The 19862-nt window shown below is 49.1% G+C and overlaps 8 protein-coding genes across 8 annotated transcripts; 3 read left to right on the top strand and 5 right to left on the bottom strand.

Annotated features, from left to right (window-relative positions):
* Positions 1-116: 116 nt before the first annotated feature.
* N7446_002444 (translin) lies at positions 117-1404 on the bottom strand (the record flags this gene model as incomplete). Its single annotated transcript, XM_058511193.1, has 8 exons — positions 117-191; positions 256-405; positions 456-541; positions 607-712; positions 765-898; positions 1035-1088; positions 1202-1238; positions 1339-1404. 8 exons carry the CDS (start codon positions 1402-1404, stop codon positions 117-119), a joined length of 708 nt encoding a protein of 235 aa, XP_058376729.1.
* Positions 1405-1960: 556 nt separating this feature from the next.
* N7446_002445 (DIM1 family thioredoxin-like protein) lies at positions 1961-2561 on the bottom strand (the record flags this gene model as incomplete). Its single annotated transcript, XM_058511194.1, has 4 exons — positions 1961-1986; positions 2047-2289; positions 2343-2390; positions 2447-2561. The coding sequence occupies 4 exons, from the start codon at positions 2559-2561 to the stop codon at positions 1961-1963; spliced, it is 432 nt and encodes a 143-aa protein (XP_058376730.1).
* Positions 2562-3583: 1022 nt separating this feature from the next.
* Positions 3584-4560, top strand: N7446_002446 (60S ribosomal protein eL22). The gene is made up of 4 exons (XM_058511195.1): positions 3584-3686; positions 3871-3906; positions 3997-4193; positions 4265-4560. Exons 1-4 carry the CDS (start codon positions 3672-3674, stop codon positions 4389-4391), a joined length of 375 nt encoding a protein of 124 aa, XP_058376731.1. The 5' UTR covers positions 3584-3671; the 3' UTR covers positions 4392-4560.
* Positions 4561-4850: 290 nt separating this feature from the next.
* On the bottom strand, positions 4851-6758 carry rex3 (putative RNA exonuclease Rex3; the record flags this gene model as incomplete). The annotated part of the gene is made up of 1 exon (XM_058511196.1): positions 4851-6758. One exon carries the CDS (start codon positions 6756-6758, stop codon positions 4851-4853), a length of 1908 nt encoding a protein of 635 aa, XP_058376732.1.
* Positions 6759-7493: 735 nt separating this feature from the next.
* On the top strand, positions 7494-8892 carry N7446_002448 (lipase ROG1 family protein; the record flags this gene model as incomplete). Its single annotated transcript, XM_058511197.1, has 2 exons — positions 7494-7543; positions 7608-8892. 2 exons carry the CDS (start codon positions 7494-7496, stop codon positions 8890-8892), a joined length of 1335 nt encoding a protein of 444 aa, XP_058376733.1.
* A 94-nt stretch (positions 8893-8986) lies between these two features.
* Positions 8987-9837, bottom strand: N7446_002449 (uncharacterized protein; the record flags this gene model as incomplete). Its single annotated transcript, XM_058511198.1, has 2 exons — positions 8987-9775; positions 9835-9837. 2 exons carry the CDS (start codon positions 9835-9837, stop codon positions 8987-8989), a joined length of 792 nt encoding a protein of 263 aa, XP_058376734.1.
* Positions 9838-10203: 366 nt separating this feature from the next.
* N7446_002450 (uncharacterized protein) lies at positions 10204-11717 on the bottom strand (the record flags this gene model as incomplete). Its single annotated transcript, XM_058511199.1, has 2 exons — positions 10204-11639; positions 11690-11717. The coding sequence occupies 2 exons, from the start codon at positions 11715-11717 to the stop codon at positions 10204-10206; spliced, it is 1464 nt and encodes a 487-aa protein (XP_058376735.1).
* Positions 11718-18026: 6309 nt separating this feature from the next.
* N7446_002451 (mitochondrial 37S ribosomal protein mS38) lies at positions 18027-19150 on the top strand (the record flags this gene model as incomplete). The annotated part of the gene is made up of 2 exons (XM_058511200.1): positions 18027-18375; positions 18456-19150. 2 exons carry the CDS (start codon positions 18027-18029, stop codon positions 19148-19150), a joined length of 1044 nt encoding a protein of 347 aa, XP_058376736.1.
* Between the last annotated feature and the right edge of the window lie 712 nt (positions 19151-19862).

Raw genomic sequence — 19862 nt, forward strand, 5'->3', positions numbered from 1 at the left:
CCCATGTCCCTCATTTTCCAGTGGTATATTTAGAATTCGTAAACCACTAGACCTGTTCTCTAGATCTGCCCAGGTGCTCAATCATATCACAAGCTTCATTTTCCCAGTGTGGTCTCCTAAGCAGAGGCGGCACCCTTGGGAATCAGATTCCGCAGGGATAGGTCATAGACGACGTCCTCAACCTTCTTTACCTGCAACCCCTTTATATTAGTAACCGAGGGTTAAATTGATATGTTCGCAATCAAGAAGACGTACACTATACTTGATACCATCACTGCGCTTGCGCAAGATATCATTCTTCAGGTTCAAGAGCTGGAAGCCAGCAAACAGCTCCTTGATAAAGTTGCTAATCTGCATGGGACGTGTATAATCACCCAGAGTGACGGAATTGACGGCCAAGCGAGACTGCAAATTAAATTAGTATAAGGACAGAAGTTGGGGATCAAGCGACAAACCAGTTCCTCAACCATGGCAATCAATGCCAGGAGATACTCCTCTATAGTCAAGTGGAAAGCATCTTGCTCCTTCAGGTTGACCGGGACTAGATGAGAAACAGCATGTTAGAAGTGCAGTTGAAGACACGAGAATTGAATGATGATAACATACTCTCAAGGAACTTGCCAACGTCTTCAATAGTCATGAAAGAAGCTGAGCTAGGTCCCTTGTGCTCCTGCAATCCACCCAACCACGCGCAAAGCTCAATCGAGGCAACCTGCCACACACATCAGTACGATCCTTCAGAGCTCAGAAGCTTAAGAACGAACCAGGTTCTGCAGCTCACGGGTCCACACCCCGTTGTACTTATAGAAGGGGTGCTTGTCAGCCACAGTCTTGAGACGGGCGACTTCCTGCTTCTGAGCAAGAATCTCAGTAGTCACATCGTCAAGCACGGGCTTCACTATAATCAAAGTCAGCAAAATTGTTCTCGAGGATGTTTTGCGCGTCACACGACCCCAAGAGCAAAAATAGAAATGTGAATAGAAGCAAATCCACGTCCAACTCTGTTGATCGGGCAGCTTGGAGTATGAACTTACATTGATCAGCAGGCGTGGAATGAGCCCGCGACAGGATAGCTTGTGTAGAGCGCCCTAAGAGAAACGCATCAGATCTCCAGTTCAAAGATAGACCTAAATCGCCGAGTTGAGCAGGCCAGCGCAGAGACCGTGCATTTCCAGCGATGATCATAAATTGCAAAACGTACCTCTGCGGGCAAGAGTCTGGACAATCTCATGCAATTCCTGTTAAGAATGATTAGCTATCGGTTTTCCGCGGTGGGCTTGAGGATGGCTTGGCGCGCGAAGAATTCGTCCAGCTCAGTGACGCGCTGGTCAGACTTACGTCGCGGACGGTGCTCTCCTCGTCGATCTTTGTCTGGAGATCTTCGAAAATTGTTTGGTCGATCATTTTTGACGGTGGATGTTGGGTGGTGATGGTTATGGGAAAATTGGTAAGGCGGGTTTGAGAGGTGCGGTGCATGGGTTACGTCAAAATCGACGATGGAAAAATGATGGAGCTTGCTGTCAGCGCACCATTGGGTATTTATGGCTCAAATTTTGGATATTGGGCTGCTTGATACTCTGTTCGATATATTTTCCTTTTAAAACGCGATATTTCTATTTGATGAAGGTGAATGGAAGTGCTTTCACTACGATTGAGATACGAGCTAACGTTACAGCTGTGGATTATAACTTAATACATTCTACAACAAGCTTCCGAAAAACCACGAGCTTCGAATTGAACATTTGATCTCTAAAGAATGGAGACGCTTTATGATTTTATTCACCCTCAACCAAAATGATCGCAAAGGCGACTCCAGAAACAGAAAAACTCCAGACCCATGACCATATTTCCAGGTTTTATCTTCTTGCTAGACCAAGCTAGCGATCGTCATAAGAGTCGTAAGGAAGCGACACACACACTGGTCGCTGTCAGTGCTGACATGCGCGGAAGGGGATGAGGCTCAGTATCGGTATCTGGTAGAGTAATCTGAGAGGAAAGCTGTTAGCGAATGGCAATCCCTTCCGGGGATCACAGGGTTGCGCATACCTTTGGGGCTGACCACCAGACCCCGGCCCTTCTTCGCACCCTTGTAGATAGTCTCGATGATGTCGATCAACTCCTGCTTATCCTCCAACACCCAGTTCAATTTGTTATTGTTTCCGGTTCCGAAATCGCACATCATGTGCTTGTTGCGGTAGAAGAACATGATCGTCATCCGGTCGTAGAGCTCGTACATCTGGTTGAAGTCCGGGACCTGGTCCACGTCGCAAAGGTAGATGACCGCGAAGTCTGGGGAGAATCGTCAGCTGCTGTTCACTGGTTGTGGAATGCCTGGAACTCACTCTTTACGCGCTCGGCAATCTTGTAGAGCACCTCATCTTGGCGAATACCTGGGCGTTCATGCATTAGTTGGCGTGGCGCTCGGAATGGCGTCGGAGAGACTTACAGTCGGGATCGTGGTCACGGCCGAACCGGATCACCACCAGGCGTTCTTCTTCAGAGAGGATGGCCTGGTCCACATGCCACGCTGTCTGAAGGTGAGGGAGGACGATCGAACCCATGGCGACGTCTGTCTTTGTGTAAGTGGGAAGAGATACGGAGCGGAAAAAAATGGAGGCTTATCGATTGGCCCCGCGATTGAAGCTCCGAACCACGTGACTAAACGCTAGTTTTGGATGTTGACGACAGCGAGGTCCCTACAGAGGCAGATGATGTCCTGGGTATTGCTAACCAGCGCAAGTCTCTTGCTTAGGGACTTGGGACTGGTGGTATTAAGAAAGACCGGTATAATTCCTATCGTCGCCGGTTTGGTGGCACCAGTATCACCGTCATGGAACTACAGCTCAAATTCTAGATGAGAGTTGGTCACGGTTTACGCCTTCAGAAGGGGACAGACCTACGGAGACAGCGGTCGGAACGACTACATGGCGACGAGCCCGGCACAGAGAGGGCACGAAGACATAGGACTTCCTCACGAAGGATATGGACTGCTATCAGAACAGTACGACTCAAAATATAGCTACAGAGCATGACGCGACTGCATTAACATAACAATGTAAACAATTCTTCTCCAAGCGCTCGGACAAGCCGAGACAGTTGATGAAAAAGGGTTCGCGTCGATCGAGGGTAGTGTAAGCCCGATGACACAGTGCAACAAGGCATGCGCAAGCACAGAGGCCAAGTTGCGGGATCCAAAAATGAGAATAATCAAAGTGTTTCCAAGAGGAAACTTTCAGAGATTAAACTGAAAAGAACAGATACTACACTTGATCTAAGCCAATAGGCAAAGAGAGCTAAAGAAGAAAGAAAAGAAGAGGAAGATTGGGGGGAGGAGCAGATATTTATACCCAAGAGAAATCTCAGGATCAACGCTAATCCCGATGAGTCATAGCTAACCAAGCTTAGCCGAGATTTCAAGCGAGCCAATCAGGATCTATGAGTCAGAGATTCCATGTGCCAAGTCCCTGAGCATCACATGACATCTGCCACCTACACCTGCAAGGTCAAAGCCCTAATTTCGACCCAAAACAGACTAGTGCGGCACACCTGTTGAATTTCGCTATCCAAGGCTCCACTCGGGAATCTCGTCTTGACCATCTCTCGCCGGCGCAGGATATACACCTCTTTGCGACCTTTCCAATCGAAGTTCATCTCCCCCCAATCCATCAAAAATGGCTCCCGTTGCTGTACGTTGAAAGCCCAAAACCGCTTTGCTGTTCCCCCCGATCGGATCTCGGCTTCGCTCTCTCGACTGGAAACATCGGTATTGAAAAATCTATCGATGCACCATGTCGCAGACGAACTCGAGATATCAACATCGGGGCTCGACATAATGGAGCAGTAGGCTAATTGAATTGTTATATGGTATAGGCTCGTGGTCGCAGGGCCCCCAAGGTTACCCAGAAGGTACGTTTTTTTGATCTTATCCCGCTGACATGCATGCATGTATTGGCCGTGTAAAATTGGAACTCGGAACTAACTGCATTTGCTCTACAGTACATCATCAACGCTTCGCAGCCCGCTAGCGACAAGATCTTCGATGTCTCCGCCTTCGAGAAGTTCCTCCACGACCGCGTGAAGGTCGAGGGCCGTGTCGGCAACCTCGGTGACAAGGTCGTCATCTCCCAGGTTGGCGATGGCAAGATCGAGGTCGTTGCCCACATCCCCTTCTCTGGTCGCTACCTCAAGTACCTGTGAGTCAATCCGAAATCTAATATGTATCTTGCGCAAGAGTTCCCACTGACCACCCATTTCCCTCTTCCAGGACCAAGAAGTACCTCAAGAAGCAGCAGCTCCGTGACTGGCTCCGCGTCGTCTCCACCTCCAAGGGTGTCTACGAGCTCCGCTTCTACAACGTCGTCAACGACGAGGCTGAGGAGGATGAGGAGTAAATGTGTCGTTCTCGACATGTTCTTCCACCTGTCCTTGGGATCGATCGGTTCTAGTCTGTGTGTGTCGCGTTCGATATGTCTGAAACCTCAGTTTGGATTGAGAGCGAGAGCCATGGGGGGATAGATTGGTCTATGAGGCCACGAATAAAACTAAAAAAGTTTATACCCTCAAATCTTTTTGAATTGTAGATTTTTAATGTGTAGAATGGACGTTTGTCTTTTTAATGCAGTCACACGAGCTACACCATTAAGCTTGGAACTTAACGGCTGACGTCGACTGAGGCTGCTGTCATGCTGAAAAAGCCTGCGTCATGCAAGAGTATATCTATTTCGAGATAGTAATTCAAACACCAGAAGACTAAGTAAATACTAATACTGTATGAAAGCCTCGCTCAGTTCTCAACTGTCAACTGAGCTCTTCCTCTTGTGTCCCCTCTGGTCACTTGAGCCTGATGAACCTTAGCCAGGAGGAACCAGCTTCCCATTCTCAAACTTCCATCCATTCTTATTTAAATCCTTCCACTTCTCGCGCGCCTTCACTCTCACCAAATCACCAGTGGTGACCGAGTCTTCCCTGGAGTCATGCCCATGAACCCCAGTCTGGATATCACGACCAAGATGCCTGGAAGCCAGGCTTTTGAGACTGTTGCGGATGGGAAGACCTCTTGGATGAGGGTATAACAGGACAGTGTCAATGATTGTGGGGTGGATGATCCTGCAGACATTCAGATCATTGTCGATTGCGTGGCCGATAAGTGGCGTCTCAGGCTGGAGTAGTTTGAACAGCAAATCTCGCGCTTCAGCGGGGGATTTGACAAGCTGCAACGGTGGCTGGGGTCTGCCCATTCCTTCCTTGGTAGGTAAATCTGCGGTGGACACTGTCGTACCGTATGGTTTGGCGTCGATATAATGTTGCTGAAAGACACCGGAAAAGCGAGAGTTGAAATCCAGCACTTCGCCTATTGGTCGGACGAGAACGTCGAGCAGATCACGACCTTCAGGCCAGCTGACAGCAGTGAGTCGAATTAGTTCCATTCCCATGGATGTATAGCCCATCTCACAATCAACACAGACTGGCTCGAGGGGTCCTTTCTCGGGCTGTCGTGGGGTCGTCTCAAATTGGAGCACTGATGCAAGACGCTTGGTCTCTGACACCTTAAAGACGTGGCTGTCAGCTTTTGTGCAGCCACTCGAGGTCCCCATTGGCTCATTGCAGCAGGGGTAGTATGGCTCTTGAGAACCGGTGACATGGTCTGTCTTCTTGCGCTGAGGGTAGAGGGGGCGAAATGGATGATAGGTACATGTGCCGCCTGTGGTCAAGACGCCGTCTTCGCGGCGACCTGGGAAGACCTGGAACCGGCCACCGCATCGGTCGCACTTCTCCCAGCCATTGGACTTATCGACTCCTTCCTTGGCGACTGCTATCTCGGTCTCCGTAGGCGCTTTCGTCACATAACCGTACTGTTCGTAGCCAGTGATGGGTGTGATGAGAAAGGGGACAGTCGCGAGTTCTTCTTCGACGGTCATGCCCGTGGCGAGAGTACTGGGTTTGGTATCCGGCTTTTGGATGGGCTTGATGCTGTAGTATCGCGTATTCAGGTGATCCATCACCTCCTTCACCCACTCCTCGATGCCCATCTTGCTCAGTTTCACGATTCGAAGTTTGATCACGTTACCATATACTCCCGGGTTATCCTTCGCCGTCTTTTCCTCCTCGTCCAGTGCCATTGTCACCAGTTCATCCGGAGTCAGGATGAAACATTTGTTCGCGCTGTTCTTGTCCTTTCGAAGCTTTTCATTGTGTGCCGTCATCGCACCGTGCAGCTTCTTCAGGATGGCAGTGCGGCCCACATGGCTTGTTGGTGCTTTAGTGAGCATGCGCGGGTTCAATGTTTCCTTCGGAGCCTTTCGAGGAGGTAGTTTGGCTGAAGATTCAGAAGGTGCAGCGTTGTTAGGTTTGGACTCGGTTTTCGATGCATTGGATTTGGATGGCACAGCAGTGGTGGCTTTCGAAGGTACAGGCCACGAAGACCTTGAAAGCTCAGAATGACTTGGAGCCGGTGGTGTAACCTCTCGAGTGATAGACTGAAGCTCCGAGATGCCTTGAACCCCACTTTGACGTCTCGTCATTTCACGTGTGTTTTCGTCGGACGAATTCGAGCACGGAACCTGCGCCTTTTCAGCGCTCTGGTCCAACTTGGCTCTTTTTGAAGGCGGGCCATCGTCACCTGAGGCACGAATTTTCGGAGTACTATCCCCAGCTGAACGGGGTTCGTTGCTTTCATGGGAGAAGAGACATCTCAAAAGAGCACATCGTTCTCCCTGCGGACAAGGGATTCCCTCAAAAAGTCCGAGCGGTGTGAACATGATGACAGTAACGTTCAGGTGACCGTCAGACAATAGGATAGCTTAGGCGAGTCTTGTTATGTCTCTCGATATAAAGCAAGACGAGACAGTCATTAATTACTGTTTGAGACAATAGGTACGAAATGAAGAATGAGACCACACACTATTCAGATATTAGCGACTTATTCGTAGGAATCACATGTTTGCTTGTCATACGTGTAATGAAAGGATCAAAGGTGAATGCTGCTTGGCCGATGCGGCATCATTTAAGCCTTGTCTTTGAGAGTTAGAGATTATGGACAGACCATTCTGACATTGATTTGCGAATAAATTGACTCGAATATGCCGAACATACGAAATCAAGACATCAGACTGAGCAGAGCAAGAGCAACGATTGATACGAAGTTGTGATGACAGGTGCAAAGTAGTCAAACAGTTGCCTGGCTTTGCAGGCAGGAATACATCATTGCTCTGCCTTGGATAATTTGCTATTAATTTGGATTTCTTTGGACGTCTAGTCTGAATATTCTGAGAATTTAGTCTAGGCTTGCATTTCAGCTTGAAACTAGGCAGATACACATGGAATGCTATCGAGCAATGGCTGTGCATGCGGGCAGAGACAGGTCCTTATCGCCGATAGCTCCAGTGGCGGACGACAGCGGACTTCGGACGAACAGACATCCGCGTCCAGCCTTAAAGAACACTTTTTCTCATTTTTTGTTTATATTCCATTTGTGAATACGTCCATGCGAAACAATGCCTAGCACTTCATCCACAGCAGACCACCTCTGTGTGCTGGTCCACGGGTACCTACTCTGCTCCCTTGTCAATGACGTTGACCCTGAACTAACGCGACCCGGTTTCTGACAGACTCTGGGGTAACCCTTCCCACCTCGATTATGTCGCCTCTGCGCTACGGGAAAGATACGGCGACGACAGCCTCTACATCATCTGTCCGAAAGCAAACAGCGGAAACTACACATATGACGGAATCGAGCTGGGCGGAGAACGATTAGTGCGCGAGGTCGAGGAGACACTCGACTCCCTAGCCAAAAAGGGACATAAAATCACAAAGATCAGTGTCATCGGATATTCACTCGGTGGTCTCGTCGCGCGCTATGCGATCGGCCTGTTAAATGCGCGGGGATGGCTGGACAAGCTGCGACCCATGAACTTTACGACCTTTGCGACTCCCCATGTAGGAGTCCGAACACCGCTGAAGGGGTTCAAGAACCAAATTTGGAATGAAATAGGCCCGCGGACTTTATCAATGTCTGGACGGCAGATGTGGTTGATCGACTCGTTCCGGGATACTGGGCGGCCGCTGCTCAGCGTTTTGGCTGATCCCGAGAGCATTTTCATACAGGGACTAAAGCGGTTCCAAACTCGCAGTATCTATGCAAATATTGTCAATGATCGCTCGGTTGTCTTCTACACGTCTGCTTTGTCCAAAGTGGACCCGTTCCGGACTTTGGATGATCTTAACATCAACTATGTTAAGGGCTATGAGGATGTGATTATCGACCCTGACCTTTATGTGTTACCGCCCGCCCAAAAGAAACCCGCAACAATGGCCGCCAAGCTATGGAAGAAATGCAAGTCTGTGGCATTATGGGTACCTTTGTCGGTACTTCTCGTTGTCCTCGCGCCAGTGGCTATTGTAATCTTCTTGATCAATGCTGGTATTCAGACTTTCCGCAGCTCCAAGCGCATTCGCCTACACGAGAAAGGCGATTATGGCGCTTTCTTTGGGAGATACAGAGTGCCTGTTATTGTTCAAGATGTGCAGCATGTTGTGGAGGAGGTTTTTGAAAACGTCAATGCTCGACAAGATCCGGCCTATCTGTCTAACAGCGATGCCGACTTGTCTGACACTGGCTCGAAGTCTGCAGAGAACAATGGTGCATTTGCGTCCAGATCGCCTACTCTTTCTTCTGCCACTGCAGTCTCTCCGCACTCTCCCAAACTTGCGTTGTCACCCGATCAAGCTGCCATCATCGACTCGCTCAACGCCGTGGGAATAAAGAGATATCCAGTTCACATCCAGAAGCACCGACACAGTCACGCAGCCATCATTGTTCGAAGCCCCAAAGACGGATTCAGGGAAGGCAAGATTGTGATGAAGCACTGGCTGGATAACGAATTCGTTGTATAATTTCACGATTGCACATTAGATCTCAGAGCGTTCAAGCATGTACTTCTAGTCTAGAACATAGGTTCGAATTGTATAATAACATCAACAACGATGTCTATCCCTCAATCCCGGGCGAAACATCATAAGAAACCCGACTAATCCCCTTCTGCCGACTTATCTTTCGAATAACAATAGCCCCAACCAACCCCGTCGTCCCAACATGTGTCCCACCACAAGGATTATGATCAAGCCCACCAATACTCGCAATCCTCATCCGACCATCAAAAGACCGACCCTCCTCATCATCACCATCCCCAGACTCCTTACAGTCCTCTTCCCAAGAAATGAGAATTTCCAAATCCCGCTTCACTAACTCATCAACCTTTTCCTGAATGATAGGCTTATTCTCATTATACAATAACCCCTCATATTCCATAGACGCCTCCCTAGGGAAATGATTCGCCTTAACCTTCTTCATCTCCGGCATCAGAAGCTGCATTGCCAATCCAACAATGTGACCAGCAGTATGCAGACGCGAATGATAATTGCGCTTCGAGTCATCAACTGTCTGAACAACAAGCTGGCCTTCGGTGAAAGTAGAAGATGCGTCTGCATATCTTCCAAAATGGAGATATTTCCCATCAGGCGTTTTGCGCACTAACGTTACTGAGAAGGTTGGTTCGTGGTCTCGTGGCCCGATTGCGCCGCTGTCGCTCGGTTGGCCGCCGCCTTGCGCGTAGAATATTGTCTGGCGGGTTGTTATGGCGATTTCTTCTACTGGAATGTTCTTTGCTAGACATCTCTCTCCTTCCGGGAGTGTATTTATTGATTGCGACGAGAGGATCTCTGTTGTCCATGTTCGGAGTGAGGCATCGTTTAGGTAGAGGGCCTCTGTTCTTGTGGCCTGGTTTCGAGTATTAATGAGGGGATACATTAGGTTTGGATCGGGGAGTATAGGCTTGCCATCTTTAGTTCGGGGTCTTATACAGTTTTTGCGCGTGTATGTGAAGTTCAGTATGACTCCTCCGGGTCTTTCGCGGTGGGTCATGTCAACCGAACGCCGCAATATTCGCCTAATCTTTCTACCGTGTACATCAACAATGTGTTCGATGTCTTGTTCAAGGAACACGTCGATAGATGTGATCTTACCAGCAGAATTATCCACAATGTGTAAGCTCTCGAGAGTCAAATTATTACAATCATATTAAAATTAGCACAGGTTGATAGTATTAACATACACAAGCTTGCCCACTTACTGGGCCCAATTTCTCCGCGAAGTCGCTTGAATACCCATTTCAATCCCAAAATTGTAGATTGCACAGATACAAGACATCACCCCCTCAAAGCTTCAAAATCAGCTCGAAGCGAGGAACAAATCTCATCAACAAACCGCATCTCCTCTTCAGCTGGCACATCTAAAGCTCCAACCTGCCAACTGATCGTACAAACCAAGCTACTCCCTTTGACGCTAATGATATTGAACACAAGCGGTGCACTGAGACAATTGCCAGGCTGCGAAAACACCATCTTGCTAATCCTGCAATTGTCACTGACATCACCGCCATCAAACGCAAGCAGATTGCTCAGTTCATACGATGAATCCCGCTGGTGTCCAATTTTACCCAACATCCAGCTCCGAATACTGGGAACATATCTCAGTAACCCAATTGCCTGATCCTGCAGCCTCGTACCACATTCAGCGAGCCTTTTCGTCATCGAACTTGCAGCCGTCCACATTTCATCCGACAACACAGATTCGCTAGCATGGGGGCCAGGTAAACGAGGATGCACCTCATAGTAGCCAGACACGTAAAGGCCCCAAGTTAAAGCTGGTATACCAATAGACGCTCTCATATCAACAGGTGTCCCCGAAACGAAATTCGTCACGTCACTGTTAGGAATAGCCTTGCTCAAAGCCCGAATAATAAACTGATGCATCGTGGCGGTGAGCTTAGTATCATGCTCTCTCGAAGCTTGAAGAGCCTTCTGCACGAGCGGAGCCTCAATCTTGAGGATCCTCACTCTGCTGTTTAGTCTGGGAACCGGTTCGAAGATGCGTGAGCCAGTCCAAGTACCAGCATCAACTGTGCTAGCCGCTGCGCGAAGTCCGAGGAACTCGGCTAGGAATTTTGGTAGGTAGACCGCTACAAGTGGTCCCAGGAGGAACTTCCATGATATAGGAAGTCTTTCCGGGGTGTCGAATGGTGCTGAGAGGGTTTGGTCTGATGGATTTATGGATACCAGGGAGGAGTTGTCATTCGCATTATTAGTCTGTCGCCATGCCTCCAGGAAAGTGCGGTGGAATGCGACTCCGACCATACCGTCTCCGAGCGTATGAGAGAACGAGAATGCTATAAAGCAACGTTTCGTGGTTGAATCACGCGCCGATGATAGTGGGAGGACGATGATACGCCAGGGTGGTATTCCAACTGGCCATGGCCTGTCGAGGATTGGCGCCAGGACGTTTTGGATGATATTTGTTTCGTCATCGCTGTTTGGGTCACTGTGAGCATTATTGTGGAGGATAGACACATGTGAGTCGAGGTTGATAGTCGAGACTCCTTCATAAGCTGGCTTTTCGGTGTGGCTATTTTTGACGACGACACTCAGGTAAGCGTGCTCTTGGATGCAGTGTTTCAGGGGCGGGAAGAATGTCTGAGCTGAATTGAGGTCTATAACTTCATTCTCGTGCTCGTACACTGCTGCTATGATGAGTGCGTGGTAAAAGCCGAGGTCTTCGCGACTGATAGTACGGCGCTCATTGGGACCTGCATCATGGTTAGTGTTGCATATGCACACCATTCAAGGGACAACGGACTTGCAAATCGCAGGAAAGTTTGCGACATTGTGTGTCTATTTCAGAGCCATGAATTGAATTGAATGTACACTATTGAGACTCCAGGCACCAGCGAAAGCCAATGGCTTAGATTGGGGCCGAAATGATCCAATTAGAAGGCTGCCAGATCAGGACTAGTGTCATGTCAACTATAGAAGCTACCACAGCAATTCTACTGCTTCCAAACTAGAATATTTCTTTATCTTGACAGATCTTGCGATTGTTAGGTAAATAATGGATAATGCGACTAGAGTCATCAGGAGGTTTCCGGCTCTGACCTTTTATATCAGTCAGACCTTGATACAGTATATATATTTCCACAACCCCACATGAAGTTTGTTCTACGGACTCTCAGTGAGCTCTATAACGTCATGGTAGCTTCAATTCCAAGTTGAACTTGCATTCAAGGCAAAAAACAGTAAAACATTATCAATGGAATTACGACGCTTGTAGGATATTATTTGATCGAGAGTGGGGACAATCTACTTCTCATAGTCGGATGCCTATACACGGAGTTTGTGCTTAAGGCCGGATATCTCCCTCTTGAAAAGTGGCGTTCTAGCAGAAGAATGTAAGCTCGTCTATTGCAGAACAGCTCAGGGTAAAACCCAACCTGTAGAGTGCTACCCGAGGATGATAAGCGCGGGGCCTAGCGCTCTTGTCTATTTTAGCCCCTTGTATATCCGTAAACCCATAGTAATGAAAGGCCCAAGCTCTCAGCAATGGAGCCCGCCTTTCTTCAGAAAGCCCAAAGGTGGAATTAACGTTAAGCTAAACTTTAGGCGCATGTGGCACTGACAATAATAATTCTGCATACTACCACACTGCTCAGTTTATCTTGAATGTATTTTTCCTGACTATTCTATTGCGGATGTTTATTCCTAGGCTGACAGTCTAACGAAGTAGTTGAGGATGAATACGAGGGACTGAAAAATGAGACCTTCCGTCAGATCTAGATGGCATAATCCATGACAAAAATTCCACATCCTCCATCCTATTGCGTACATATCCCGCAGAACCCCCTAAGAAAGAGCATTCGGCAGACTACATGAACCTCCCCGAAGCCGCATTGTCATAGCCTCGCCGACTAGGAAATGTGTGCAGCAGATCACGGCGTTAGGCGCCATTATACTTCCGGAGCGGGCCTTTTTTAGGACACCCAACCGCTAGCCCAGGCAGACCTCTCAAGCCCCTGAACGTTATCCAGCGAATCCAGCAAAGAGACCAAGATTATTCCGCTAGCCTTCGATCAACCCTGCAGTAATGCACACCGGACGAATAACCGATCCCACCATGCTCGGCCAACCCAACAAAAGAAGACATTTTCCCAGCCAGCCGAAGTTTAGCATGGAAACTAGTGCCAAAACCCCGCTCACATCCAAAAAGTCCAGTAGTAGACTGCGTACTCCGTTCTCCGTAACGATACTATCTTCCCAACCGATCCTGCTCGGAAGAGCTCCGACTTGGATACTGTATCCCTGCACACCTGCAAGATTCCAAGCTAAAGATAGATTCATTGAACGGCCAAGCCAAACTGGCCAAACAGCCACTCCGACTCGAACAATGCACTGTCATTCTGTTCGGCCCTTCCCCTATCCCCTCCCCCTTTTACATGTGCTAAAAATGTACATACACATGCACACAGACCAGATGACCAACCCATCCCATCCGAGTCGACGTACACAGGGGAAAATCACTGAAGAGCTTCTCCCGCTGACTCGCGCTCGGGGCATGGACAGGCCGGGATTTGGACTTGTCAAAATGTTGATCGACAACGGTTAATTTGCTAGGTCCCACTACTCCACGCCTCCCCCTCCTCTGGACCGTTGGCAGATGCCGAATACATTACTGTATGGGCACGAGATGTCCGAGTTTTCGACGAGATATGGGGTTTCCTAAGTTGGCATGTACGTACATATACTCCGTACGCGTATGGTAAATGTACATGGAGAATGTGAAGAGGGTGGGAAGCCTTCTTGTAGGGGCTGCGGAGTCTGAAGGTTCTGAAGAATTTGATGAGCCGGGTTGATAGGTCATTCACGAAGATTTTCCGACTCGTGGGTGACGTTTGACTTCGGGGAAGTGTAAAGGGTAAAGTTTAACTATATTCGGTGTATACATGTGAGCTGTCGGCTGTTTTTCTGAGTCTGGGGTTGATATATTGTATCTTGGATGGAGAAGAGGACTGTGTGTTAGTCGTAAGAACATCCGATTCTCACAATGAGAAGCAGACACAAGAAATAAAAAACATGTCGTTCTGTAGACTTTGATGTACAACTCGAGACGAGGAATTGGTGGAGCATGGATTATGCATAAACATGGCACCAGTGACTACATGTAACAATGAACTGAATGTCTACACAAGCGAACGGGTGCACCCCACCACACACGTGGAAGTTTTCTCGGAAGTTGCATGTGGAGGCGATGCCAGATTCAGGGGGAGGCGACTCCCTGTTTGGATAGACGAGGGAAGTCAACCCACCGGGTACAGAGCGTGGCAGGCGAGTGTCTGGATCGCAAGCTACCAAAGGCGAATCTCACACTATACCGGGACGGAGAAATGTCGCCTGAAGATCGGGAATGGACAATTGCGTATTCACAGGATTCTGGTGAGGTGATGCGAGGCTCGTAATGGGTCAATCAGTCTCCACTAAGGCCTGGCGCCAGTCCCAAAGCGATCACCCCTGCCTTAGTAGGTGGACGGCGCGGGATGGATCGTCCATGTACTCTGTAATGAAAATCATGAAACCGGCGCATGCGAACCGACGGGACATTCCGTGTTTGTTTCAAGTGGAGGGTCTTTGCACCTTTACCGTGTGGGGGTATCAGAGGGCGATATGGCCCTCCTGTACAGTAAGAAGAAAACATTGGGTTCATCTTGCGAGTGACAGTCTTGCGGCTCGTGGATTGTGGAGTTGACAGCGGTCCGATTTCTGGTTTGGTCCGAGGCAGTAAGCGAAAGAGGTCGAGTAGGAGCTTTCTGATTGGGCTATGGGGGAACCCTCAAGCGCGAACTCCGTGTTCCTCGTATACCACGGACCTGGTTATCCAACTTGTACTCCCAGGGGAAAACGAGACAGAGCAAACACTGGTAATAAGGAGCATCGGGACAGAAATCCGCCGTTTCAGACATTCCTTGTGGTCCATGCGGGTTTCAGCGTCGATCTCAGGCTTTGCTCTTGGCGTGGAATATTGTGTGCATGTTCCATAGAATACATGTATTATGCAGGCTCCTTGAACACATGGAAGCCAAGACACATGCAAGGTGGGTAAACAATTGGGTTGTTCGAGATGTGCTGATTGGGTTGGGCCCGAGACGCTTTCAATAGTTCCATCTGATCTCGGTCTCGGGTTTTGGCATAGTTCCTTGTTCTGTGTAGGTGTCAGTTATACATGTACAGGTCATATTAGTGACAGATGGAGTGACAGGGATCCCAGAGAGGACTTTTGCAATCAGATGTAGAGTAAAGTACGTGTAATTCCGATTACACAAAAGTACGAGACTTAGTGGCGAGAGAATGATAGAGAGGACTTCGGCATTCTCTCCCCGCTTGTGGATGCGCGTGGGACGGCAGAGACCTTCATTCCTCTCTTCCATTTTCCGCCCCTTGTCTTTCCCGGAGCCCTCGGCTGTCGACCCGGCTCTATTTCGCTTCAGTGAAAACTGAAGAACGCCGGTTTAGGAAACTTAGCGGCACCCGGATCTCTCGAACCCTTGCAACGCGATCTTGTCACCTGTCGTTCCCCCCGAACCTCTCTTGGCCTCGACATTGTGTCGCCCACACGGATTCGCCTGTCTCGGAGGATAACCTGGTCTAATTGGAAACACAACAGTCGAATTCACAACGGAACGTGGTCGCAAGGTGTGGGGAACAATCGAACCTTCAAGCTTCTGCCTATCACATTTCTCAGTGAAGGTAGGCTTCGGGTGTATAATCGCGGGTCTTTTGTGAAGGTAGGCGACCTCCACGCCTTCGGTCCCGATGGTCGAGTTCGGGTCTTGTGTCTTTGAGCTTCGACTGTCGACACCCGAGGTGGCGCAATCCAGTCGCATCCCTGACTCAGATCGTGCACACCCAATGTGTCGAGTCTGTCGTCGCACCAGTTCAGCTTGCAATGAATCGTTACTAACAACCATCGCGCTAGATAATCTATCCTCAACCTGAATCATGGGCTGCTTAGTTTCAACACCGGCGGAGGCGGATAAGGAGGCGCTGCAGCGCAATGCGCGCATAGAACGGGGTATCAAGAATGACAAGAAGACGCTCGACCGGACCATCAAGATTCTGCTACTAGGTGAGTGAATCCATGTCGGTTTGTTTGAGTGCAGTACTGACAACTTGGCCAGGCGCGGGAGAATCTGGGAAATCGACCATTATCAAGCAGATGCGCATCATTCACAGTCGAGGATTTCCCGAGGAGGAGCGGTATACGACGCGCGCCGTTATTTACTCGAACCTTGTCATCGCCTTCAAGGTCTTGTTGGATATTATGAATGCCGAGGGTATCAATTTCGAGAATGAGGAAAAGACCAAGGTACTTGACATTCTTGTCACAAGAAGTGTGCTTTGGCTAACGAGTTTGAAAGTCATACGCGGAGTTATTAGACAACACCGACCCAGATGTAGGATCGGACGAGGCTTTCTCAGACCTGACGATTCGGGATGCTATGAGGGCGATGTGGAAGGATACAGGTGTGCAGACAGCTGTTGCGCGAGGGCACGAGTTCGCTCTCCATGACAACCTGTACTAGTTAGTCAATTTCGGAACATGTGTCTTACATGGGCCCAAACTAACCATCGCAGTTTTTACGAATCCCTGGATCGCATATTTACACCGGGTTGGCTTCCGGACAACCAGGACATGCTCCAAGCTCGACTCCGGACGACCGGTATCACGGAAACTCTCTTCGAACTTGGGCAAATGAACTTTCGAATGATGGACGTCGGAGGACAACGATCAGAGCGGAAGAAATGGATCCACTGCTTCGAGGGTGTTCAGTGTCTACTGTTCATGGTCGCCTTGTCAGGATACGACCAATGTCTGGTGGAAGACCAGAACGCTGTAAGCGCAATATCTCCCATGCTCTCTCGACCAGCGCTAATCGCCACCACAGAACCAAATGCACGAAGCCATGATGTTATTCGAATCTCTAGTCAACGGTGAATGGTTCAAGCGCAAGCCAATCATCCTTTTCCTCAACAAGATCGATTTGTTCAAGGGGAAGCTTGCCATCTCTCCTATCTCGAAGCACTTCCCAGACTACGCTGGCTCTGACACCGATTATGATGCTGCTGCGCGGTACTTTGCGGACAGGTTCCGTGGCATCAACCGAATCCCAGACCGCGAAATCTATATCCATTACACCAATGCAACAGACACCACATTGCTCAAGGCGACTATGGATTCAGTACAGGACATGATCATACAGAAGAATCTGCATACCTTAATACTATAAGGCAGCGACCTTCCATTTCCAGAGGCATCCCAGACGAGCCTCTCTGTGACGATGATTTCTTTTTCTCTTCTCTTCATTTTCCACTCCGAGCTCCTCAGCCTACCTTTTATTTTCCGGTTGCATTGCAGGGCGGGTCTTCTTTCACTCCTTTGTGACTTTTGCCACATGTACCTTTTCTTCTACATTGTTTCTTTTTTATTGTGTTGACGAAGGCGTCTTGATTGAGAGGTTATTGTCGGCTCTCTGCTCGCATCCTTGGGTCTATCACGTTGCATCCAAAAGCCCATCCGATTTTGCCAACTAATGCCTCGCTTTGTTTTCAGCGACGGTGTCTTTTTCTTTTCTCATTTCACTTTTTTGTAATGCAGGATGATACCACTTGTTTGTCTCTGCAGCTGTGTTATACTTGACGACTCTGCCCTGTATCATCACAATCATTCTGGATTTCCTATCTACTACTGTCTGAATGATATCAATATACTGCTCTATGAGGAGCACTCTTTGCTTTCTTTTGCTCTGTATATGCTTTAGTGTCTGTTGATTTCCCTTGCACGCGCTTACTCTCGGATTCCTGGTATGTAGATCGTGCCTCGTGCGTCATTCATGCACTGTCTACCACCAAGACCCTAGAAATAGAATATGGCAGATGACCTTCCAAGAACAGATTTCATGCACAGTAAATCCAGTTCTCAAGTCAAATCGCGCGAATAGATATCTCCATGGTGTTCGGAGCAACACCTGAGGCATCAATCTTACATAACCACATCCGCATGATCAGTGACACCGAATTCCGGCCCGACTGATTTCGCCTCCGATTCAGACTCATTCACCTCCCAGTGACTGGGTTTATATCTGCCAACCATGTTGTCAACATCGTTACGCCGGGCGGCATGGTATCCCATGCCCCTGCCCGGGATAACTCGCCCCGCTCAGAATGTTACCAACGGCCTGCTCGGCGCAACCCGACCTCTGCACCAGCGCCGGTATTCCTCCTCATCCTCCAAACCCCCAGTCCCGCCCAGCGATGGCTCCCGCCGCATGGACGCCTCTGCCCCGGCAAAGGGAGTCAACTCGTCTGGCGAGAAGAGCAAAGCTACCCGCCGACGCAAGGACAACTCTGCCCGTAACGGTTCGTCAAAGTCTAGCCAGCAGCATGCGGCATTTTCGAAGCTTCCGAGTGTTCCCTCGACACAGCACCGCCAACCCCATGGTGAGTAGCAGCGTCCGGATTTACAAAGATTTCATTCCTCGTGAAGAAATGCCCGAAGCTAACTTTTCTTTTTCCGTTAGATGTCCATGTTGCCTCGTTCTTCTCCATCCACCGGCCAATCTCGGTGACAACCACTGTGCCCCCGACCTCGAGCACCGACGCCTTCGAAGCGATCTTCTCGTCAAAGCGGCCCCTGAAGAACGAACCGGAGGACGTCATCTTCACTCTTTCCTCGGCTGTGCAGAACATGGAACACGGCGCACAGGGCATCTCAGAATCCGAAGACCAGTTCCGAAGCTTCAGCGAGCAGGACGGTGAACTCCGTATGCTGGACGGCCCCGACGCAAAGATGTCCGTGGAGGAATTCACCCGCCGTCTCCGTCCCTTCCAGCCTCCTCCCCCACCAGTCCCTATGGACACAGCCGCCGCCGAGGCCACCGAGTCTCAAGATTCCCAGGTCGACAACGAGTACTCCACCTACTCGACCGTCCTGACAATCCGCGAGGCTCGCCACGCTGACGGCCGCAAGACCTACGAGGCCCACACTGGTCCTTTCGTCCGCAGCGAAATGGAGGATTCCGGCGTGCAGAACGAGGTCAGCATCGAAGCCCCGGCTGATAACACCGCTGGTATGACATACATGGAGCGTGTGCGTAACAACCGCACCATGCATGCAATCTCCACCAAGAGACGTCGCAAGGTCAAGATGAAGAAGCACAAATTCAAGAAGCTGATGAAGCGCACGCGGACCTTGAGACGGAAACTCGAGAGGTAGATTACCTCTCTTCGTGCTTTGGGTTTCCTGTTTGATTTTATACAACCTTTGCGTTGTCAGTTGCATCTTGTCTGCGCCTGCTCCTGTGCATTTTGGGCTGAGGCTAGTCTTGTGAGAGTTCAGGGCATATATCCTTGTTCGTATACGTTCTATTATTTTTTTCCCTTTACACATCTTCTCCTCTTTCCTCTACCCTGTCTCACCCTAACTCACACTCTACCAAATTTCACATACATCTTTGTTCCTTGGGTTCTCTTTTCTTCATGGAGACTTTCAGTCTTTGGCTTCTCTTTTATGCATGTGGGCGTTCCATCCCATGTATTGCGGCCTACCCAATAGATTATTATGTTCATGTGCTGTTCAGTCTCGTGCATTTTTCTGCTTTCTGAGTTGAGTGTCTGTTTGTATTGAAATAGCCATTGGCAATAGAGAGAAGGTTTACGACTGTAGATCCTTTTCAAACACTAGCCTTGTAGTCCATTGGATCTATAACCCACAGGTCTACACATAAATTGATGACATGAATCAAAAACTGCGCAGGAGCATATTACACAAATTGGAAATTGCTATATCATACGGAAAAGAAGGACCCGACGAAAGCTCATAAGACAAGAAAGCCAAATCCAAGAATTGAGCAAAATGTTCATAGATAAGACAAAAAGAAACATTAGCAAGAAACGAAACTCCTTACAGAAGAACCCGCCTAGCCACT

This window comes from Penicillium canescens (genome assembly GCF_028828765.1).
Source record: "Penicillium canescens strain IBT 15451 chromosome Unknown utg000002l_segment0_segment0, whole genome shotgun sequence".
Lineage (NCBI taxonomy): Eukaryota > Fungi > Ascomycota > Eurotiomycetes > Eurotiales > Aspergillaceae > Penicillium > Penicillium canescens.

Excerpts from the sequence above, each read along its gene's own strand:
- N7446_002446 (XM_058511195.1), top strand. Across the intron at positions 3,907-3,996 it reads CCCCCAAGGTTACCCAGAAG|TACATCATCAACGCTTCGCA; the intron begins GTACGTTTTTTT and ends TTTGCTCTACAG. Across the intron at positions 4,194-4,264 it reads GGTCGCTACCTCAAGTACCT|GACCAAGAAGTACCTCAAGA; the intron begins GTGAGTCAATCC and ends TCCCTCTTCCAG.